This window comes from Chelonia mydas, chromosome 3, assembly GCF_015237465.2.
Source record: "Chelonia mydas isolate rCheMyd1 chromosome 3, rCheMyd1.pri.v2, whole genome shotgun sequence".
NCBI classification, from domain to species: domain Eukaryota; kingdom Metazoa; phylum Chordata; order Testudines; family Cheloniidae; genus Chelonia; species Chelonia mydas.
The window spans coordinates 171,251,374-171,271,762 of NC_057851.1; the positions used below are offsets into that span (position 1 = coordinate 171,251,374).

The window sequence follows — 20,389 nt, forward strand, 5'->3', positions numbered from 1 at the left end:
GTCTTGTCTGGTGGATAAATGCATTTGTAGGGAAACTTTCAGAGCTGGTTATCAGCCTTGACTTGTAAAATCTAGGCAGGACTCTCGACATATCTAGATGCCAGTTTCTATTGTGGCCTACACTTAAAGGGGAACTGAAATGATCTTAAAATGAACAAACCCCAGATAATTTAAGACCCCACATCCCTAATGAGAGTAAACTTTACAATGATCTCTTTTGTGTTAAAGTGTGTTTAGTTATGAAAATCAGTTATCTGAGTTAATAGATCACTTTTCCTAGAGTTGCCAACATTGTATTTTAAAAAATAAGGGACTGTTTTCTTACCACCCTCGTGCCACTTCTCCTCCCAATATTATTGTTATTATTTATTATCACCATTATTATTTATTATTAATTAATTAGTACTCACCTACCTTCACCAGGGGTATTTCTTGCTGCTTTTTGCAGCACTCAGCAACTCCTGATCTTGTTGTACAGACAAAAAAAAATAAGGGATGTTGCTTGTAATAAGGGACTGTTGGCAACCATACGTGTCACTGACTCTTAAAGCATTGTGAACAGTGCAGCTCCCTGCACTGTGTAGGTGTTAATGATGACAGTGATACTTAGCATTTATATAGCTTTTTGATCTGACATCTTCAAGTGCTTTACAAAGGAGCATAGGTGTCATTAGACTCGTTTTATGGATGGGGAAACCAAGGCACATGGAGTCTAAGCGACTTGCCCAAGGCGATAGGGAATCAGTGGCAGTCAAGAATAGAACCTTGATCTCCCGACTCCAAGTCCATTGCTGTTGTCAGAGCCATATTAAACTGCTGCAGGAGTACCCTGGTTCCTGAACCAGAATAAGACATAAACATTCCTTTCAATTTGCCTTTAATACTTAGTTGTGGGAGACGCTCACTTGTGGTCAAAATGCACTAGATGCAGGTTTGGGGATGGGATGTAAAGGCCTCTTAAATTTCTCCTGTGTGCTTCCCTGTTTCTGGTGCTGCATTGTGCATTGCCATTCCCTCTGTTCTGTGTTAGAACAACATGAGGGCTGCTTTAACTCAGGCAGGACTGCCACAGCCATTAATGGATGAACATGCAGGGAAGGATCAATGTAGTGCATGGACATCCTGTCATCCTCTTTACTCTGACCACTTCACTTCTTGCCTGCTGCAACAGTAAGGACCTGTTGCATAATAGCTCCTATGGGCCTCTCTGCCACTGCTGAATCACCATTAGGCTTGGGCTTGCTAAACCACTTTTAGGGCCAGATTACGCTGGCTGCATGATGCAAAGCAGCCATGCCAAAGGGCCTGCCCCAGATATCTGTAATTTTTAAGTTTGAATGTGTGATCAATCATCATGTGAGAATGCAAAAAGTTTATAAAAATATTCTATAGTTTAAAAAAAAAAAGTTAATCATTAAAGACATTTGGAAGCCGTAATTAGAGGCCTGTCATAAATATAAAGGGAAGGGTAACCACCTTTCTGTATACAGTGCTATAAAAATGATTTTACAGAGGTGATTCTTTTACCTTTTGTCTCTGATAGCTGTTCTCAGCCTAAAGAAAAATCTTTTTGTTATGCCTGCCGCTCTGTCCCCCAGGCAGAGTGACAGAATCAACAGCTGCAATCACCTTTTACAAAACCCTTTAAAATCCTGCTGTGCTTCTGGTTCAAAATGATCTCTGCCTCAAAATGATCCCACCGCTCTGCCACCATGTCAAGGTTCCTTCCTCACTCTGAACTCTAGGGTACAGATGTGGGGACCTGCATGAAAGATCCCCTAAGCTTATTCTTACTGGCTTAGGTTAAAAACTTCCCCAAGGTACAAACTTTGCCTTGTCCTTGAACAGTATGCTGCCACCACCAAGCGTTTTAAACTAAGAACAGGGAAAGAGACCACTTGGAGACGTCTTCCCCCAAAATATGCCCCCCCAAGTCCTACACCCCCTTTCCTGGGGAAGGCTTGATAATAATCCTCACCAATTGGTACAGGTGAACACAGACCCAAAGCCTTGGATCTTAAGAACAATGAAAAATCAATCAGGTTCTTAAAAGAAGAATTTTAATTAAAGAAAAAGTAAAAGAATCACCTCTGTAAAATCAGGATGGTAAATACCTTACAGGGTAATCAGATTCAAAACATAGAGAATCCCTCTAGGCAAAACCTTAAGTTACAAAAAGACACAAAAACAGGAATATACATTCCCTCCAGCACAGCTTATTTTACCAGCCGTTAAACAAAAGAAAATCTAATGCATTTTCTAGCTAGATTACTTACTAACTTTACAGGAGTTGTAAGGCTGCATTCCTGATCTGTTCCTGGCAAAAGCATCACACAGACAGAACCCTTTGTTCCTTCCCCCCCCGCCACCTCCAGATTTGAAAGTATTTTGTCCTCTCATTGGTCATTTTGGGTAAGGTGCCAGCGAAGTTACCTTAGCTTCTTAACCCTTTACAGGTAAAAGGGTTTTGTCTCTGGCCAGGAGGGACTTTATAGCACTGTATACAGAAAGGTGGTTACCCTTCCCTTTATATTTATGACAAGGCCTTTGAGGAGAAATATAGGATCACAACTTTAACTCAGTTGGACTAGGAGTGGTGGTTGTTTTAAAGGAATGGTGTAGAGTAGCTGACGTATTATGGGTCCTGTTAAAAATATCCTGCTTAGATACGGGCCGAAAGCAAAGTTCATAGGTATGGGCTGTCTCTACAAGGGGCCAAATCTGGACAGTCTGGAGTCTAAATCAGCAATTCCCGAACTTTATTGGTTCATGTACCAACCACCTTCTTACAAAACAGATGTTTGAAGTACCAGATGCAAATTTCTCCTTTCTGTGCACATTTTAGGCCTTAACAGGGTTTACTTAAGCATTTACGGACTCCTAATAAAATACATTTTGAATCTGGCTGGTGGATATCCACCTGGGGTAACTAAAAGAATGAGGAGTTTGGCTGGGGGAAGGTTAGAGGACCATGAGGATTACAGCTGGTTGGGAATTTTTCAATGAAATGGTTTTTCATCAGAAAATGGCAGTTTGTCTAAACGCAGACTTTTCATGGGTTCTGTGAAGGTTCCATTCTGACAGAACTTTTGTCAGGAGGGGTTTCCAGGTTTGTGAAAGAACTTGTGCTCAAACCTAGAGCAAGAGAGAAAGAGACACATCCCAGAATAGCTTGGAGGACGGGGTACTCACCTGGGATATGGGAAACCCAGGTCCTGAATCTGAAGCAGCAGAGCAGCGATTTGAACCTGCGTTTCCTTCCACGCAGGTGAGTGCCCTGACCCCCAGGCTGTTGGCTGTTCTAAGGTGGGTGGTAGTCTTTTTGGCTTTTCACAAAAAACTTCAAAATGTCTCAGTTTCATCCTGATGTTCCTGTTCCACGGCACGAAAAGTTTTGTGAGACAGCAAAACGGTTTCCCACTAACTCTAGTGGAGTTCACACGTCTCAGGTGGTGAGTGTGTGTAAATGGGAAGGGGAGCTCATGGGGGAGGGTAGACAGGTGAGGAGTCTTGGCTGGAATTGGGTTTTTACCTGGGCATTGGGCAGGTTCAGCTCCAGTTCACCGTTGTTCCAAGGCTTCATATTCCTGTTTCCCTCTGAGCCAGAGAGCTCTGCCAGTGGTCTCTCTGGAGAGTCTTTCCCAGAGGTCATCTCCTGCTTTGGTCCCTGGACTCACAACTTCTTCCTCCCATCCGTTAGCCTATCTGGGATCACAGCACAGCCCAGGGAGGCTTCACGAGCCCACTAGTCTCACTTCTGGTTCACCATCACAGGGAGCCTCATTCCTGACTTGATGCTACCTTGTAATTCTCTCCTCCAGCCTCTCTGCCTTCTCTCTGCTCCTGGGAGCCACGTAACAACTTTTATCATGTTTATCAAGTAGCTACCACCTCACACCTGGCCCCATTCCCCAGTTAGGCTGCTGATCTCTTGAATACCTGTTTCCTCAAAGGGGCCATGTCATGGAACAGAAATTGGTTGGTACTAGGCCCACTACTCCTTAAAAAGGACAGGCCATTCTGTTACAGTGTACCACTTGCAACAAGTGCATGAACCACCAGTGGTATATTTACCACAGTTTGGGAACCCCTGATCTAAATCCCAGAGTTTTGATTGGGCCCAACTTTCCTTCTGTTTAGAAACAAAACTGCTGATCTCTCACACTTCCTGTCTCTCTTATCGTCCCTCTTTGTATTTCCAAGGATGTTTGCATGATAACAGGATGTTTGTTGCTTTGGAGTATATTTGTTCCCACTGCTTATTCTTCACCTGAAATTGTTGTCCTTTGTTATATCACAAGAGGTTGCCTTGAAGATGATGATGATGATAATGTGCATAGACTATGGGGACATCAGGTGAGGAATAATAAATAACAGAATAACTAGTTTTCATTTAATATCCCTGAATTAAAAAAATGAGGAGAAATATTGAGCCTACTGTAATAGAGATTGTAAGTAAAAGGGTCTCTGAATAACTACAGTTTGAACAACTTAATTCAGTTTATGGATTTCATAAGACCCTACTGTCTAGTCCAGGGGTCTCAAACTCAGTTTACCTTAGGGCCAGTGCCAGTCCTCAAATCCTCCCAGCGGGCCAATAATGTCACTGAAGATGGTGTTCAGAAAAGAAAACGTTTATGTTGTATTTTTTATTTTGAATTTCTTAGAAATAATAAAACTGTCATACAACTTTATACGATTCTTCACCTGCCAGAGAGTTTTTAGTGTTTGCCAGACACCTGGCAATGCTTCATTTCTGTCAGTTTGTTGATGTTTGGCCTCAGTGACTGAGCAGTTGAAACCTTCAGGATTGCAGCAAGGTGGGCATCAGATAGTTGTGTTCAGTATTTTGACTGAATTACGTTGTTCAAACTGTAGTTATTCAGAGACCCTTCTACTTACAATCTCTGTTCCAGCAGGCTCAATATTTCTTAGACTTGTTTATATTCATTGTGGGGAAAAAAGTGATGCTGCCTCCATGGCTGACTCTGCCCAGCGACTAGTGATGGTATCTCTGTCCCTCTCCCACAGCCAATGGGAGCCACAGGGGGCGGCGCCTGCATCAGACAGAGACGGCAGCATGGCTCTCTCCTTTCTGGTCCGCAGTGGGGAGGTTCTTGGGCCGCAGATGGCCTGCGGGCTGGGACTTTGAGACCCGTGGTCTAGCCTGTATTTTATAGGTGAATTTACAGTAGTGTCCTTTTTGGCTGATCATAGGTTACATGTATGTTATAGGATACATATACACTTTCTAGGCATTCTCTGTATTTCAGAAAACATGTTTTTAGAGCATGTTCTACATTACAAGATTAGCCTACTGCCTGAATGCTGTTCTGCCGAAACAATGCGTGGGATCTTTCCAAAGGCAGATTTTAAAAGGCCAAAGAAGATTACTTTTTATATAATACAAATAAAATCAATAAGGATAATCTTTTCATTAATTGTACTACATAAAATACACCATCTATGGGATTCTACTAGAAAAAGACACTGCTTTGTGGAGTGAGACAGGGAATTAAGTTGGATTCATGGGAGGGTGATGGCTGTCTGCCCATGCTGATGCAACTATTTCTTTTGTAACTTTTACTGTGGGCACTAACAGGGCAAAGTGAAAGCATGCTGTAATTACACAAGCAAAGATAAGGATAATTCATTTCTGTATCATCTCAAGCATGCTACTACTGAGCAATAAAATACTTCTGTTTTCTCCTTGGAACCAATCTGCGGAAGAACAAGGGGAAAAAAAAGCGTGTGTTGAACATAGATCCTGTCCCACATTGCTACTGTGGGTTGCCTTGAGGAGGATAAGCAATAGTAGTTGGTGATCCCTCGGAGTTCGAGAATGATAGTCTTCCAGGAAATGATAGTGGTTATTGCTGGTGGATCTGCAGGTAGCTAATAAGACCAATCTGGGAGCCACAGATCTTATCTCTGTTGGGGCAGATGTTTTCCAGTGGAAGGGGTGGTTTTGGATTGTTGAGTCAGGCTGCAGCATGTTCTTTCCTTCTTTCCCGTTTCTTTATTTCCTGTTACCTTCGTTGGGTCTCAGAATGCTGGGATCCTTGCCACGTGGTCCTTCTCCATTTTAGTTGGTCGAGGACTTGGGTTTCCCATAAGTTTATGTCGATGTTGCACTTCTTCATGTTGGCTTTGAGAGTGTCTTTGAAGTGCTTTCTTTGCCCTCCCCTCATCAGTTAGCCTTGACTCAATTGTGAGAACATGACCAGCTTTGGGAGTTGATTGCCTGGCATTTGAAGAACTTGACCAACCCTGCGGATTTGGTGGCAGATGGTTATAGCTTTGATGTTGGAGGTCTTGGTTTGGTACAGAAAGCTGATGTTGGTGCATCTATCATCCCACTTAATTCATAAAATCTTGTGGAGGCACTGTTGATGGTATCGTTCAACAGCCTGGAGGTGTCTACTGAACATGACCCAGGTTTCAGCACTGTACAGGAGAGTGGGGATAATGATATCCTGGTACACGAGAACCTTGGTTTGGTTCTTAATGTCTGAAAGCTGTCCAGATCACTGCACACCCGCTCGCCATAGCTCGGGTCTGCCTCAGACTCCTAGGTCACATGGCTGTGTGCACCTATGTCATCCAACGCACAAGACTGGGGAGGAGGTCCCTTCAGATGTGGCTGTTGTCGATCTATTCCCCAGCCAGACATCCCTTGGGCAGGGTCCTCGCGATCTCTCCCTGGGTACTCACCTTGCTCCAATGGTGGTCAAACCCGGATCCAGTGATGGAAGGTGTTCTGTTGCGACTTCACGGCCCACAGTATCTCTGGTGTCAGATGTGTCCTACCTCAGTTGGGGAGTACACCTTGGTGCTCTCAAGACTCGGGGGCTATGGTCTCAAGAGGAATTGTCACTTCACATAAATGTCAGAGAGCTCAGGGCCATCTGCCTTGCTTGCAAGGTGTTTCTTCCCCATCTGTTGGGTCATATGGTGCAGGTGCTGACAGACAACACGGACTCCATGTTCTATGTCAACAGGCAAGGGGGATCCCGGTCATTGGCCCTGTGTCAAGAAGCCCTTCGCCTGTGGGATTTCTGCATCCAGCACGGCGATCCACCTGGAAACCTCCCACCTCCTCGGTGTTCGGAACATGCTGGCGGATCACTTAAGCAGGTCCTTCTTCTCTCCCCACAAGTGGTCCCTCCACTTGGAGTTCGTCAGGATGCTTTTCCGGAAGTGGGGAGCTCCCCAAGTGGACCTGTTCGCCACCAGACAGAACAGAAAATGTCACCAGTTCTGCTCTCTGCCAGGCCTCGACAACGGCTCGCTATCCGATGCCTTTCTGCTGGCGAGATCAAGCCTTCTGATGTATGCCTTCCCGCCAATCCCACTGATCAACTTTTCAAGATCAGGAAGGATAAGGTTCGAGTCATTATGATTGCCCCAGCCTGGCCTCGCCAGCATTGGTTCAGCACGCTCATAGGCTTGGCAGTAGCAGCTCCGTCGGCTGTTCCCAACCGTCCGGACCTACTCTCTCAGGATCACAGGCAGCTGCTGCACCCGAACCTTGCTTCACTCCACCTCACAGCGTGGATGCTGGGTGGCTGAACTCTGAGGAATAGACCTCAGTTCTATAGATTTATAAACCACAAGTTAAATGGACTCCAGCAATTACCCAAAGACAGTGCTACCCCAGCAGTGACTTACATGAACACCAGTATGATAATCCCTACTAAAAAAGTCACCATCAAGCCTGACCCCTCTCCAGTCGCTCTTCAACCCCCTCAACCCCTTAAAGGCCAGGGAGAAAACATGGTCCTTGTGGTGTGTCTGGTTAACAAAATTGGGTTGCTGTGATCTGGGAGGAAGCAAGTTCCAAAGGCTTTTGTCCTAAGGGCAAATCACCCCTTCCCATCTCTGGTGTGGCTAGGTGACTGCACGTCAGGGGACTCTACCTGTGGTGTCTCCTTGACTGCAACTATGGCAGAATGCCACAAAAAGAGTCCCTTATAGTCCAAGGCCATTTAGGATTTTATAGATTAAAACCAGCACTTTAAAATCTATCGAGAAACTTACAATGAGCCAGGGCGGGTCTTAGACCACTGGTTTAATATGTCCATGAAAAAAAACTTCATTTAATAAGCAGGCTCCTGAATTCTGCACATCATTTTCCAGACGGAATGAATACATAGCCCCATATAGAGTGTATTGCAGTATCTAATTTGGTGTTGACAAAGGCATGGATAATAATTACATCCTGAAGAAATAGTTGCAGTCTATTGCCCAGGTAGAGCGTTGATAAAAAGCTGACCTGGCCGTAGCTGTCACCTGCTCCTCTGACAACAATTGGGAGTCTGAGCAGATAAGAATGTCCATTACAAGGTTCAAGAAGAGCAATAACAGTGAAAATAACTAATCATGCCCATTAGAAAAAGGGTGGCCAAGTGGGTCAAGCATGCAAGACTGGAAGCTGGTCCTGTTTAACTCTGCAGCATTAGGCAAGTCACTTAATCTCTTAGCTACATCTCTCCTTTTAGGAAAAATAACAACCTCAGGGGGTTGTTTGAAGCTTTAAACTCCACTCACCTCACCACCTCTGAGACCGTCAAATAAAAAGTACCATAGGATTATGAAAGACTGTTGGTCCAGAAATAACAACAGATGAAGCTCTTGTGAACTCCTCCGGAAAAAGAAGCTTATGCTTTCAAAATGTGCCAGTAAGCTTTATGAATGACCCAAATAACCAGTGATTTGGGAGTGTTTTGGTGGAGAACCTCTGCTTGAATAAGCTTTTTCTTTGTTTGCAGAAGAGGCATGCTAAATATGAGTGGATGTTGCAGTGAATGTTGAAAAGTTATGGACACCAAATGTCCATAACTGTTTTTCCAGTCTGTTCCATTTAGTGCCAAAAGCACTGCTCAACTGCTTGGAAAAGGAATGTCAAGACTGATGACAAACATTGCTTAGTGTGTGTGGGTTATTTTTTGCCAGAATTCTCAAAGGTTTGTTCCAGACAGTACTAGAACTAATCTCAATCTTTGATTTATCTTGCTGAAGATCAGGCAGTTTATTTTCAGAGAGATTGTGATCTAGCAGATTAATTTTGGGTCTGAACTCCTGGGTTCTAATTTTAACTCTGGTGCTGAATCATTTTGAGACCTTTCTGTCAGTTTTCCCCATATGTGCAATGCTGGTAATTCTAATGTTCTTCTAAAGAGGATTAGTTAGTTTTTGTAGAGCTTTAATGTAAAGTGCTAAGTAGTATTCTGCTGACTTTTGTATACTTATGTATAAAGACTAATAAAAATTTATGTAAAGAACAAGTCTCAAAAACACTTTTAATGTTCACTGATTTCCCTGAGCCAAGTTTATAAATTGGGCTGCAGAGCGTACACTGGAAACACATTCTTCTAAGCAAAGACATTGTGTACCCAAATTTACTGGCACAGCGTGACATCTGCCGTTCTTTGCCCCAGATGTAGATTCATAGTGTAATATGTTTCAGGAATGGGGAACACAGTCTGCAAAACTGAAACTATTCCATCTTGATCAGCTGTGAGGTGCTGCCCATCACACTGAATTCCTTTTAACACTGTTCAACACAGACATTATGCCAGAACATCCAGGCTTCATGCTCTGTCCGCTTCAGTGTTCCTTAGTGCCATCGTTGGATTGATAGACAGTTCTGGCATACCTAGGTTCCAGGGTTTTAGGAGTCATGTGTTAGATGTGAGTTGATTGGTGTGTGGAGAGGAATTGGTATGCTGCCATTTAACTTTATTTGCTGCATCCACAATCCCATCGTTTCCTATCTACCATGGCCACTGAAGCTTTGACTTTTGGCCACCAGTGTGACAGGAGATGTTGGTACCAGTGCTAGTGAGTGAATGGACAGAGCTTTTGTGTATGCGTGATCACTGAGTTCTATTAAGCCACCATTGCTCCTAGTCTGGGAGGTACATGCTTAAAGACCTGTCAGCAATGATCGATACACATAGTGAGAGGGACATTCATGATACAGCAATTTTTGTAGCAACAACTTCATAGTATTGACCAAATTCGTAAGTCATACTTAGGTTCCCCAAATAATCACACAATGGGTTCGGTGTTTTTTTTTTTTTTTTTAATAATTATATACATGATGTGTTTATGTTAGAGGAGACCAGGTCAAAGAGGTGCTCCATGCATGTGTAGTGAAAGGTGGGGAGGTTTGCGATGGTCTTTAGTTCCTGCAGGACTTTGTTCCGCGGTCTCTGATGGGCCCCCGAGAAAGCTCTGTCACCTGCACAGATGAGCTTCACCCTTGTAGTAGAAAGTTAATCTGTTCCTGAGGAGCAGAATTGTTGACTTCAGTCCTCATCCTGGAGCTTTAGAGTGGTAATTCGCCAGTGGAGGAGGCTGTAGTGTGAACTTGTATGTTTTTACTCCGTCTTGCTTCACTGTTCTGAGCAGGAGGTAGAAATGGCTGAATCCTGTCTACATGAGAGCCCTCATGCTGGTTTCTGGGTCCACATTAGATATTGTGTGTATGTGCGATGTGTATGTGTTAATGGGTTGTGGTGGGTTTCTTTCAGCGGGCTCTGGGATGCTGGTTTCTCAGTGTTTTCTCTAGCGGAGGAGAATGGGTTACACTTGGGCAGTCTAGTCCTTGTATGTGTGTGGTGATGCTCATTTGTCATTTTGGCCTGCCACTCTGCATGATTTCACAATGTTCACGAATCCGTATGCTGGACTCCATTAAAAGAAGCCTACCGCCCTCTCTGCATTTAAAAGGACATCAGCTTAGAAATCACACTTCTTTCTAATTTTTTTTAAACGTACTACCATTGCAAGTAGCTCCTTAGATGAGTATAGCCAAGACAGATCAGAGAAAAATAGTTATGAATTAGTTTAGCCCTGCATTTGATAGTTCTCTTGTGGAAAAAAACTATGCGTTTCATGGCTTCCTCTACATATAGAGTCAGTTTCCTTTGTTTGTGCAGGACTTTCATTTAGCAATCAGCAGGGGAGAAAGACATGTGATTGTAGAACCACAGCCTTTGAAGAGGGACTGGAGGGTGAAATGAACTAGACAAGGTTCCTTTAACACAGAGTGGACAGTTGACAGAAAAGACAAAACACAAAAGGGAATGTTAGTTAATAGATACGCAACAAAGTAATCCCCTATTACTACCCACTACTATAAAATCTGTGGCCATTTTTGCATATATGGGCCTTAATCTCTCTGTACCACAGTTTGCCCATCTGTGCCATAGGGCTAATACTTCCCTTCCTCAATGGTGTTCTTAAGAGATGAAAGGTGCTATAGAAATGCATAATATTGTTCTGTATCAAACAATTGAAAGGTAGTGAATACAAAATACCTATAGATGTATAGTAGGGCTGTCGATTAATTTCAGTTAACTCACGCAATTAACTAAAAAAATTGTGATTTAAAAAACTGATTGTGATTAATCACACTATTAAACAATATAGTACCAATTTAAATTTATTAAATATTTTTCTACATTTTCAAATAAATTGATTTCTGTTACAACACAGAATACTAAGTATACAGTGCTCACTTTATATTATTTTTATTACAAATATTTAAATGTAAAAATGATTAAATAGTATTTTTCAATTCACCTAATACAAGTACTGTAGTGCAATCTCTCTACTGTGAAAGTGTAACTTACAAATGTAGATTTTTTTTTTTGTTACATAACTGCACTCAAAAACAAAACAATGTAAAACTTTAGCGCCTACAAGTCCACTCAGTCCTACTTCTTTTTTCAGCCAGTCGTTAAGACAAACAAGTTTGTTTACATTTACAGGAGATACTGCTGCCTGCTTCTTATTTACAATGTCACCAGAAAGTGAGAACAGGCGTTCGCATGGCACTTTTGTAGCCAGCATTGCTAGATATTTACATGTCAGATATGCTAAACATTCGTATGCCCCTTCATGCTTTGGCCACCATTCCAGAGGACATGCTTCCATGCTGATGATGCTCATTAAAAAAACAATGTGTTAATTAACTTTGTGTTTGGACTCCTTGAGGGAGAATTGTATGTCTCCTGTTCTGTTTTATCTGCATTCTGTCATATATTTCATGTTATAGCAATCTCGGATGATGACCCAGCACATGTTCGTTTTAAGAATACTTTCATAGCAGATTTGACAAAATGCAAAGAAGGTACCTGTGACAGCATGACCGACACCCCCTTCCCACCCCCACCCCCGGGGTGCCACCTGATGTGGTGGGGTCTCATTGAGCGCACCCTTTCCACCAGCCTGGGTAACTCTAACCTTAACCCTGTCCTTGCTGTGCTAGGCTCTCAAGCCTTCTCCAGAACACACACGGCTAAGGCCACACGCGGCTGCAGACACAGACTGAAATCAGCTGTGTGGGAGGACTTAGCTAGGGGAATGGCCAGCACTCATGTGCACACTTCCTTTGGGATATAAACCCAAAATAATATTGTCTTGCGCTGTATAGAAAGATCTGCAAAGTGAAGGCTCATACAAATTTGCCCCCTCCCTCAGTGTGCAGGAGGACATGCACAGCTTTTTGCCCCCCCCCCCCCCCGATATGAATTGCACAAACTGAGGTTTGTAATAAACAATAAGTTTATTAACTACAAAAGGTAAATTTTAAGTGATTATAAGGGATCACAAACAAAACAAAGCAGATCACTGAGCAAATAAAACAAAACACGCAAACTAAACTTAATATGCTCAAGAAACAGGTTACAAAATGTAATTTTTCACCGTAATTGTTGTTTTAGGCAGGTTGCAGAGTTTCTGTAGCTTAGAGTCTTATTGTTCCTCCTAATGGCACATTGAGGCTGATTGCCTACTGTCTGGTGGGTGTTCCCCCAAATACACACAGTTGTAATTGTTACATAGTCAGTATTCCTAACCTCAGATACAGAAATGATACATGCATAGAAATTGGATAAAGATATAAACACATTCAGTAGATCATAACCTTTCCAATGATACCTCACATGACCCATCTTGCATAAAACGTATCTTAGTTATGCCATATTCATATCCTAACAATATTTCTATTAAGAATATGGGGTGCAGTGTTATAGTACCAATGTGAGATTTCTGGACCCAAGGTTTAAGAATCTGAAGTGCCATCCAAAATCTGAGAGGGATGAAGCATGTTTTCAGAAGTTTTAAAAGAGCAACACTCAGATGCGGAAACTACAGAACCCAAACCACCAAAAAAGAAAATCAACCTTCTGTTGGTAGCATCTGACTCAGATGATGAAAATGAACATGCATCGGTCCGCTCTGTTTTGGATAGTTATCGAGCAGAACCTGTCATCAGCATGGACGCACGTCCTCTGGAATGGTGGTTGAAGCATGAAGGGACATATGAATCTTTAGTGCATCTGGTACATAAATACCTTGCAATGCTGGCTACAACAGTGCCATGCGAACACCTGTTCTTACTTTCAGGTGATGTAGATAATAAGTGGGCAGTATTATCTCCTGCAAATTGTAACTAAACTTGTTTGTCTGAGTGATTGGCTGAAGTAGGACTGAGTGGACTTGAAGGCTCTAAAGTTTTACATTGTTTTATTTTTGAATGCAGTTATTTTTTTGTATATAATTCTACATTTGTAAGTTCAACTTTCCTGATAAAGAGATTGCACTACAATACTTGTATTGAGTAAATTGAAAAATGCTATTTTGTTTTTTACAGTGCAAATATTTATAATTAAAAATAAACGTAAAGTGAGCACTGTAGACTTTGTGTTCTGTGTTGTAATTGAAATTGATATATTTTAAAAGATAGAAAACATCCAAAAATACTTAAACAAGTGGTATTCTATTATTAACAGCCGGATTAATCATGATTCATTTTTTTATCACGATTCATTTTTAAAATCTCTTGACAGTCCTAATGTATAGTATATATTATTCTACCAATGTTTCCAAAAGTATTTGAAGCAAGCAAGAAAATAAACAAAACAAAAGTATGTATTATTTAGGAGATTTTCCCTGTCATCTTGTAAATATTTATGCTATGAAAACTGATTACATTGACTTCGCTACTTCTGAGCTTGGGTTTAAGAAGGTATTGCCATTTTCCAGGTCTGTCACTGGAGCGGTCGCCCAATTCGATTGCCTCGCGTGCTCGGCTGTCCGAAAGGGAAGAGGAGGTCGTGGCTTGTTTCGAGAGAGCATGTGTCATTGCACAAGTGTACTTGCAGGAACTTGAGAAGGTAAGGAATAAATGTACCCTAAGTGTGACTTACCTGTACGTTGCCCAAATCCTATCTTTGGACAGGGCTCCCAGTGAGTTTGTCAATGGAAGCTGGGCAAATCCGAGGGCAGAATTACATGTGCTGATAGACTAAAAGGATTGTCAGAGCACTACTGAAAGGGTGATGTGTCCTCTCAATATTTCAGACAATAGAAGAGTTTTGATACAGTTGGACCCTTATTTTGCTAACTGATTGAGGCCTCTGGGGTTCATAAAATCAAAAAGTTCATAAACTTGAACATCTCAAAACTACAGTAAGGATGGTACATAAGTTGTAGCATGGTGCACTGCATCACTTTCTTTTTGTCCTTCCAATCACTGCAAAGTGATTCCCAATGCATGCAAGCAGATAAGGACAATGAGTTTATAATCGCATCACTTTTTGTTTCCCTCCCAGACCTTGCATTCAAGAAGCATAAAAGGCAGCACTGTGACTTTCTCTGACTTTGAACTTCCCTATTTCCTGGAAGCAGCTCTACAGAGTGCATATGTGTCTCACTTGAAGAAGGGGTAGGTGGATGCAGCTATTTAATCCAAATGTACTTTCACAGTGGATTTAGACATACTTCTCCATACCCGTCCTGTAGCACCTGTAAGACAGCTAACTGGAATGAGCTGTGACAGCTCTCGCCACGGCATATTATAGCTACATCTCTGTACTATGTTGATTTTGCTGCTGTTCTCCTTTCAGGGTTCTTTCATTCATTCTACCTGACAGTGGCCCCAAACCGCTGCTCTCTGGACATAGGCACGTAATCTCTGCTCTTTTTTGGCCCAATTCTGCTTCCATTGAAGTCAATGAGAGTTTGACCTTTGAGTTCAGTGGGAGCGGAGCAAAGACGACACTGAATGTTTGTTTTTGAAAACCTCAACCCTAGGGTGTGATCTTGGAAACCCTTCTATTGACTTCACTTTGTTTGAATCTGACATTTAAGGCCTAAACAGTAGTAAAACTGAGTGAGAGGAGAACAGACATGCAGGTGAGGGCTCCCTTACAGGGTAACTATGATACTGTTTGGGGGTTCATTTTGAATCCAACACTCAAAAAGACATTGGTGGCTGCAAACCTACTATAAATTGCAACTGAGGAAAATGTTCATGTAGTAATAATAATAATAATACCTGATGTTTATAAACCCCTCTCTCATCTGAGGGCCATACTTTAAAACACAAGTGGATGTACCCTCCCAAACACCCCGCTGAGGCTGGTAAGTCTGTTTTACAGATGAAGAAACTGCAACACAGACACACACTGACTTACCTCAGGTCATATAAGAAGTGTGTGTAAGAGCTAGGGCTAAGGTCTCCTCCAGTTCTATGCCATCATTCCTCCCCAAAGTGAAACAGCTGCTGAATTTTGCACAGCTCTGTGTACTAGGCCTGGTCAACATTTTTTCAGCAAAACTTTTTTTGCCAACAAACAAACAAACAAACAAAAGAATTATTGACTGAATTTTCATAGAAAATTTTCACTTTGGTCAGGTTTCAGAGTAGCAGCCGTGTTAATCTCTATTCGCAAAAAGAAAAGGAGAACTTGTGGCACCTTAGAGACTAACAAATTTATTTGAGGATAAGCTTTCATGAGCTACAGCTCACTTCATCGGAGTGTCCGGTGAAGTGAGCTGTGGCTCACGAAAGCTTATCCTCAAATAAATTTTTTTAGTCTCTAAGGTGCCACAAGTACTCCTTTTCTTTTCACTTTGGTCAGAATTTTCCAGTTTTTAAAAATCAAAAATGAAAATTTTTCATTTTTGGGGTTCCTCCCTCCTTCTCTCCCCTTTTTTGTTTATCCACTTGTAAAACCTCTCTGGGGGTGGAGGGGAAAGAACCGGGAGGGGGAGGAAAACATTAAAAAACTGGAAAATTCCACCCCAAAAATTTGAACTAAACAAACAATTTTCATTTTGTTTTCATTTTTTTTGTATGTGTGGAAAATACATGGGATTTTTAGCTAGCTCTGTTGTTTATGAGCATAGTTTTAAATGTTTCTCTGAAATTGAATGTTCTCAGTGTTGTTTTTTCAAGTTTAGCCATGATTAAGGGCCTGTCTACCCACGATTTGCACCTGAAATTTTACAGATTCAAGCTGAACCCAATTTAAATCAGGCTTGAACCAAAATAAGGCCCAGGGTACGCTACAGACTTCTGCCAGCACAGCTATGTTGATCAGGGCTGTGAAGAGGTATTATCTCTGGATGACAGAGTCATGCCAGCTGAAGCCCCAAGCGTAGATATAGATATATTAGCAAAACTCTACTTTTACTGAAATAGCTTGTTTAGTCCCTGGAAGGTGATTTTAAATTATACTGATACGCATTACAACTGTGATGGTAAAGCTACGTCTACCCTTGGAGCTCCTTGCTGGTATAGTTTTCCCATTATTATTATACTAGTAAAGTGCTGCTAGTGTAGACATGGCCTGTGAGTGTCCACACGCAAAGTTGCACCTATTGAACTAAATCAGAATAAAATCACACCATTAGTTAAACCAGTAAAACTTTGCGTATACACTAAGACGACAGAGAAATAGAAGTGTTTCGGATAATTCCTTGATACCCAAATAACAGATGAGAGGTTACATGTCTTTCAGATGTGACATACTGTTTGCAGTCTGCTTAAGGTTTACTTCCTTTTCAGTTATCTTTCATGTGCATCAAATATGCTGATGTTCTAGCCTGTTGCTGTTTTTACAATAGATAAAAAAATTGGTTTAATGTTTTATGGCCAAAAGTTTTTCACACTTGATCTTGCTATCAAGAGCATAAAACAATCACATTTTGAATATACTGCATTGGGGTCAACTAAATATCATTTAATACGGAACTCTCATGTTCATAATATTCAGTGACATTTTAAATTCAGCCTTAAGTATTCCTTGTTAGTAAAGAGTACCCATTGGGTTGCTTTGGGTATTAATTTTGACTCCCTAGTTAATTTTAATGGCTGCCTTTTTAAAAATTAATTCTGAAGTCAAAATTCACTTATAGTTAAAAATCACATTGTCCATCAGCTGAACTACTGTTAGAGCAGGAAGACACCTTTTGCATTTGCTTCCATATAAAAGGATTGATTAATCTTTACCATAAAACCCCAGGGTCAGAACAGTAATAAACACACACAGTCTGATTCCCCTCTCACTTATACCAGTGCAAATCAGGAATTAAAGCCAAGAAGTTAAAGGACTAGTGGGGGAAAAAAATTGTATTAGAATCCATAGCTCATTTACCCATGGCTAGTATTAATAATTTCATTTTTTTACCACAGGAGGGCATAAGCAGAACTCTCAACACGCTCATGGGGTAAATTAAAAAAGAAGGGAGAAGAGGCTTTGTCAGATGTGTATATATTATATAACCCCCTGTCTCTCCACCTGATGTTGCATGCCTCAAAGAAATTCTATGTGTTGCATTCAGCATGGTGGAATTAGGAAATCAGCCCAGAAAGACACAAACCCAAAGAGCCCTATATGGCAGGATGTCATTTCCCTCTGGCACATGCATACTATGGAATCACGAGCGTTTGATTCTAATTAGCAGAGCTGTCTAATGTCTAGCCAGACAGCTGAATTGAGGATATGCACATTGTTCTTCTGCCTCTGTTTGCTCACATTGGCAACATGCCACATTATGGCCAGGAGAGCCCTCTCTCCTAAGATGTACAGTGAAAGGCGAGCCTGTAACTAACAAAGCAAAGATCCATTCTCCCTTTCAGATGTTAAAGAGCCAGCTGTAGTGACCAGCAAGGCCTGCAGCTGTGGGGAGCCCCTGTGTTCTTGGTGTGCATTTAATTAAAATATTGTATCAGTGAAGGAAAATCTCTTGCAGTTGTCTGCCCTTCTGAGTCACAAAAGAGCTTTCTTGTATTATTTCAGTAAGCATCATTGATATTCTGCTAATGCAAAGTACAACCAGGCAGGTGCTGCCTCAGTGTGGGAAGCAGCCTGTTGTGCAGATGTTAGTGAGAAAGACTATTTACTTTTTTAGGGAAATATGTGCATGGAGATAAGGATCATAGTAAGACTGGCTTTTAGTTTAGCTTATTACACATGAATGGTTTCTTTATGCTAATGTGCAGGATTTGCAATCAAAACTATAAATATTTCCACAGGGCATAGAGACCTCTCCTGAGTCCTGTTCTCATCTTAATGATTTATTATTATGATGTTATTTATGTAGCACCAGAAGTGTGCTAGGTGTTTTGCAGACAAATAAAAAGAGAAGGGACAGGATTTTCCAAAGTGACTAGTGATTTTGGATGCCTCCATTTTTGGATGTCCAATTTAAGACCTCTTAAAAGGGCCTGACTTATAGAAGTGGATGTTAAATGCTTTGTGAAAATTAGACTCCTTTAAGATGACTCAAGTTGGCATCCGAAAATAGAGGCACCCAAAAGCACTAGATGCTTTGTAAAACTTTGGCCAAGGTGCCTGCCCAGAAAAGCTTTCAGGGTAAAAATTTTTGAAAACCCCTGAAAGTGACGTGAGCTTAAATCTCAAGTGCCTAAGTTGTTTTTGAAAGTGGGACTTAGGTTCCTAAGCCACTTAAGTCCTTTTGAAAATGTCACCCACAATCGAAACCGTGTATAGATGTGGGCTGCACTGCTGCTTTTCATCGAGGATATTCCTTATCACTGAGCAGCCCACACCTTTTCCCGTCTGAAGCGGGTATTACCCCTTCCTCAAGCCACTCTTTCCAGCATCAACCTGTGGTTTTCTCAACTCTGCTGTCATCCATCCTTCGAGAGGTTTTGTTTCTGAATGGTCACATTTCTGTAGATGGCTAATGCAAGATAATTGAGGATCCACCACTCTGTGCATTTGCGTGCGTAATATATAAACACAGTCAATGGGAGAGTGGGGAGAGGGTGTAATCTAGACCATTTCATCTCACTGATTCTAAGACCCAAATGGCTTACTTAAATATATGGTAGTGCTCACTTGGCTCCATAACTGCTCTTTTTGACATTATTCCTGGCTGTCTCACAGAGTGCCCGATCACACTGTTCTACGTGTGCTCCTTTATTCTTCACAATCCCATGGAAGGTTCTCTCTGAAGCAGCCGCAGCAGCCATTCGAGCAAGAACATGACCCACTCTCCTTCCGACTAGGGTTCTTTTGTCCTGTTGTGCCTTTGTGTCACAACAAATTGTATAGCTTTTAATACCTCTCCGGTGCTGCTCAGTGCCAAATACAAGCTTCAGTTGCTGTTAAACCCTGGCACTAAACACTGCACACATTTCTTTTAATGGTCATAACTTTCCTAGTTGTGCACTCCTTGCCAGAGGATGTTGTGAAGGCCAAGACTATAACAGGGTTCAAAAAAGAACTAAATGAGTTCATCAAGGATAGGTCCATCAATGGTGTCCCTAGCCTCTGTTTGCCAGAAGCTGGGAATGGGCGACAGAGGATGGATTACTTGGTGATTACCTGTTCTGTTCATTCCCTCTGGGCCACCTGGCATTGGCCACTGTCAGAAGACAGGATACTGGGCTAGATGGACCTTTGGTCTGACCCAGTATGGCCGTTCTTATGTATGTTTATCTTCTCCCTCATATAAAAGGAGAAATATTTTGAATTTTCCTAGAGAATCCACTGAATTCTCCTAGAGGAAATATCCTGTTCCCAGGAACCAGTCAGTTTTTATCATCGATTAGGGCCAGGAGCTCTCAGCTTGAGATTCCAAACAGATTTTGATCACCCTACTCTACCCATATTGCTAAACCGGAAGGGGAGGTGCAAGCTAGATGTGGTCCAGGTGCGGAAATGGTTGAGAACCACTGAAGGAGAGCTAGCTGTATTTTAAAGAAACCTTATTGAGGGCGCAGGAACAAACCATCCTGATGTGCAGAAAGAATAACAAATATATCAGGCGACCAGCTTGCCTTAACAGTTAAATCTTCTGTGAGCTTAAACTTAAAAAGGAAGCTTACAAGAACTGGAAATTTGGACAGATGACTAGGGAGGAGTATAAAAATATTGCTAGAGAATGCAGGGGTGTAATCAGGAAGGCCAAAGCACAACTGGTGTTGCAGCTAGCAAGAGATGTGAAGGGTAACAAGAAGGGTTTCTACAGGTATGTTAGCAACAAGAAGAAGGTCAGGGAAAGTGTGGGCCCCTTAATGAATGGGGGAGGCAGCCTAGTGACAGATGTGGATGTGGAA

The 20,389-nt window shown here is 41.8% G+C and overlaps 1 protein-coding gene across 8 annotated transcripts in view; it reads left to right on the forward strand.

Moving 5' to 3' along the window:
• The window catches only part of TTC7A (tetratricopeptide repeat domain 7A), a 260,649-nt gene that overhangs the window by 17,792 nt on the left and 222,468 nt on the right, over window positions 1-20,389 (forward strand). For 7 of the 8 annotated variants that reach the window (XM_037895864.2, XM_043543797.1, XM_043543798.1 and 4 more), the window contains 2 exons: window positions 14,059-14,189; window positions 14,628-14,740. In XM_037895864.2, the coding sequence (XP_037751792.1) occupies window positions 14,059-14,189; window positions 14,628-14,740 (244 nt within the window). Of the gene's footprint in view, window positions 1-4,328; window positions 4,357-14,058; window positions 14,190-14,627; window positions 14,741-20,389 lie in introns of those variants that run through there. The other variant, XM_043543800.1, reaches the window with a different exon arrangement.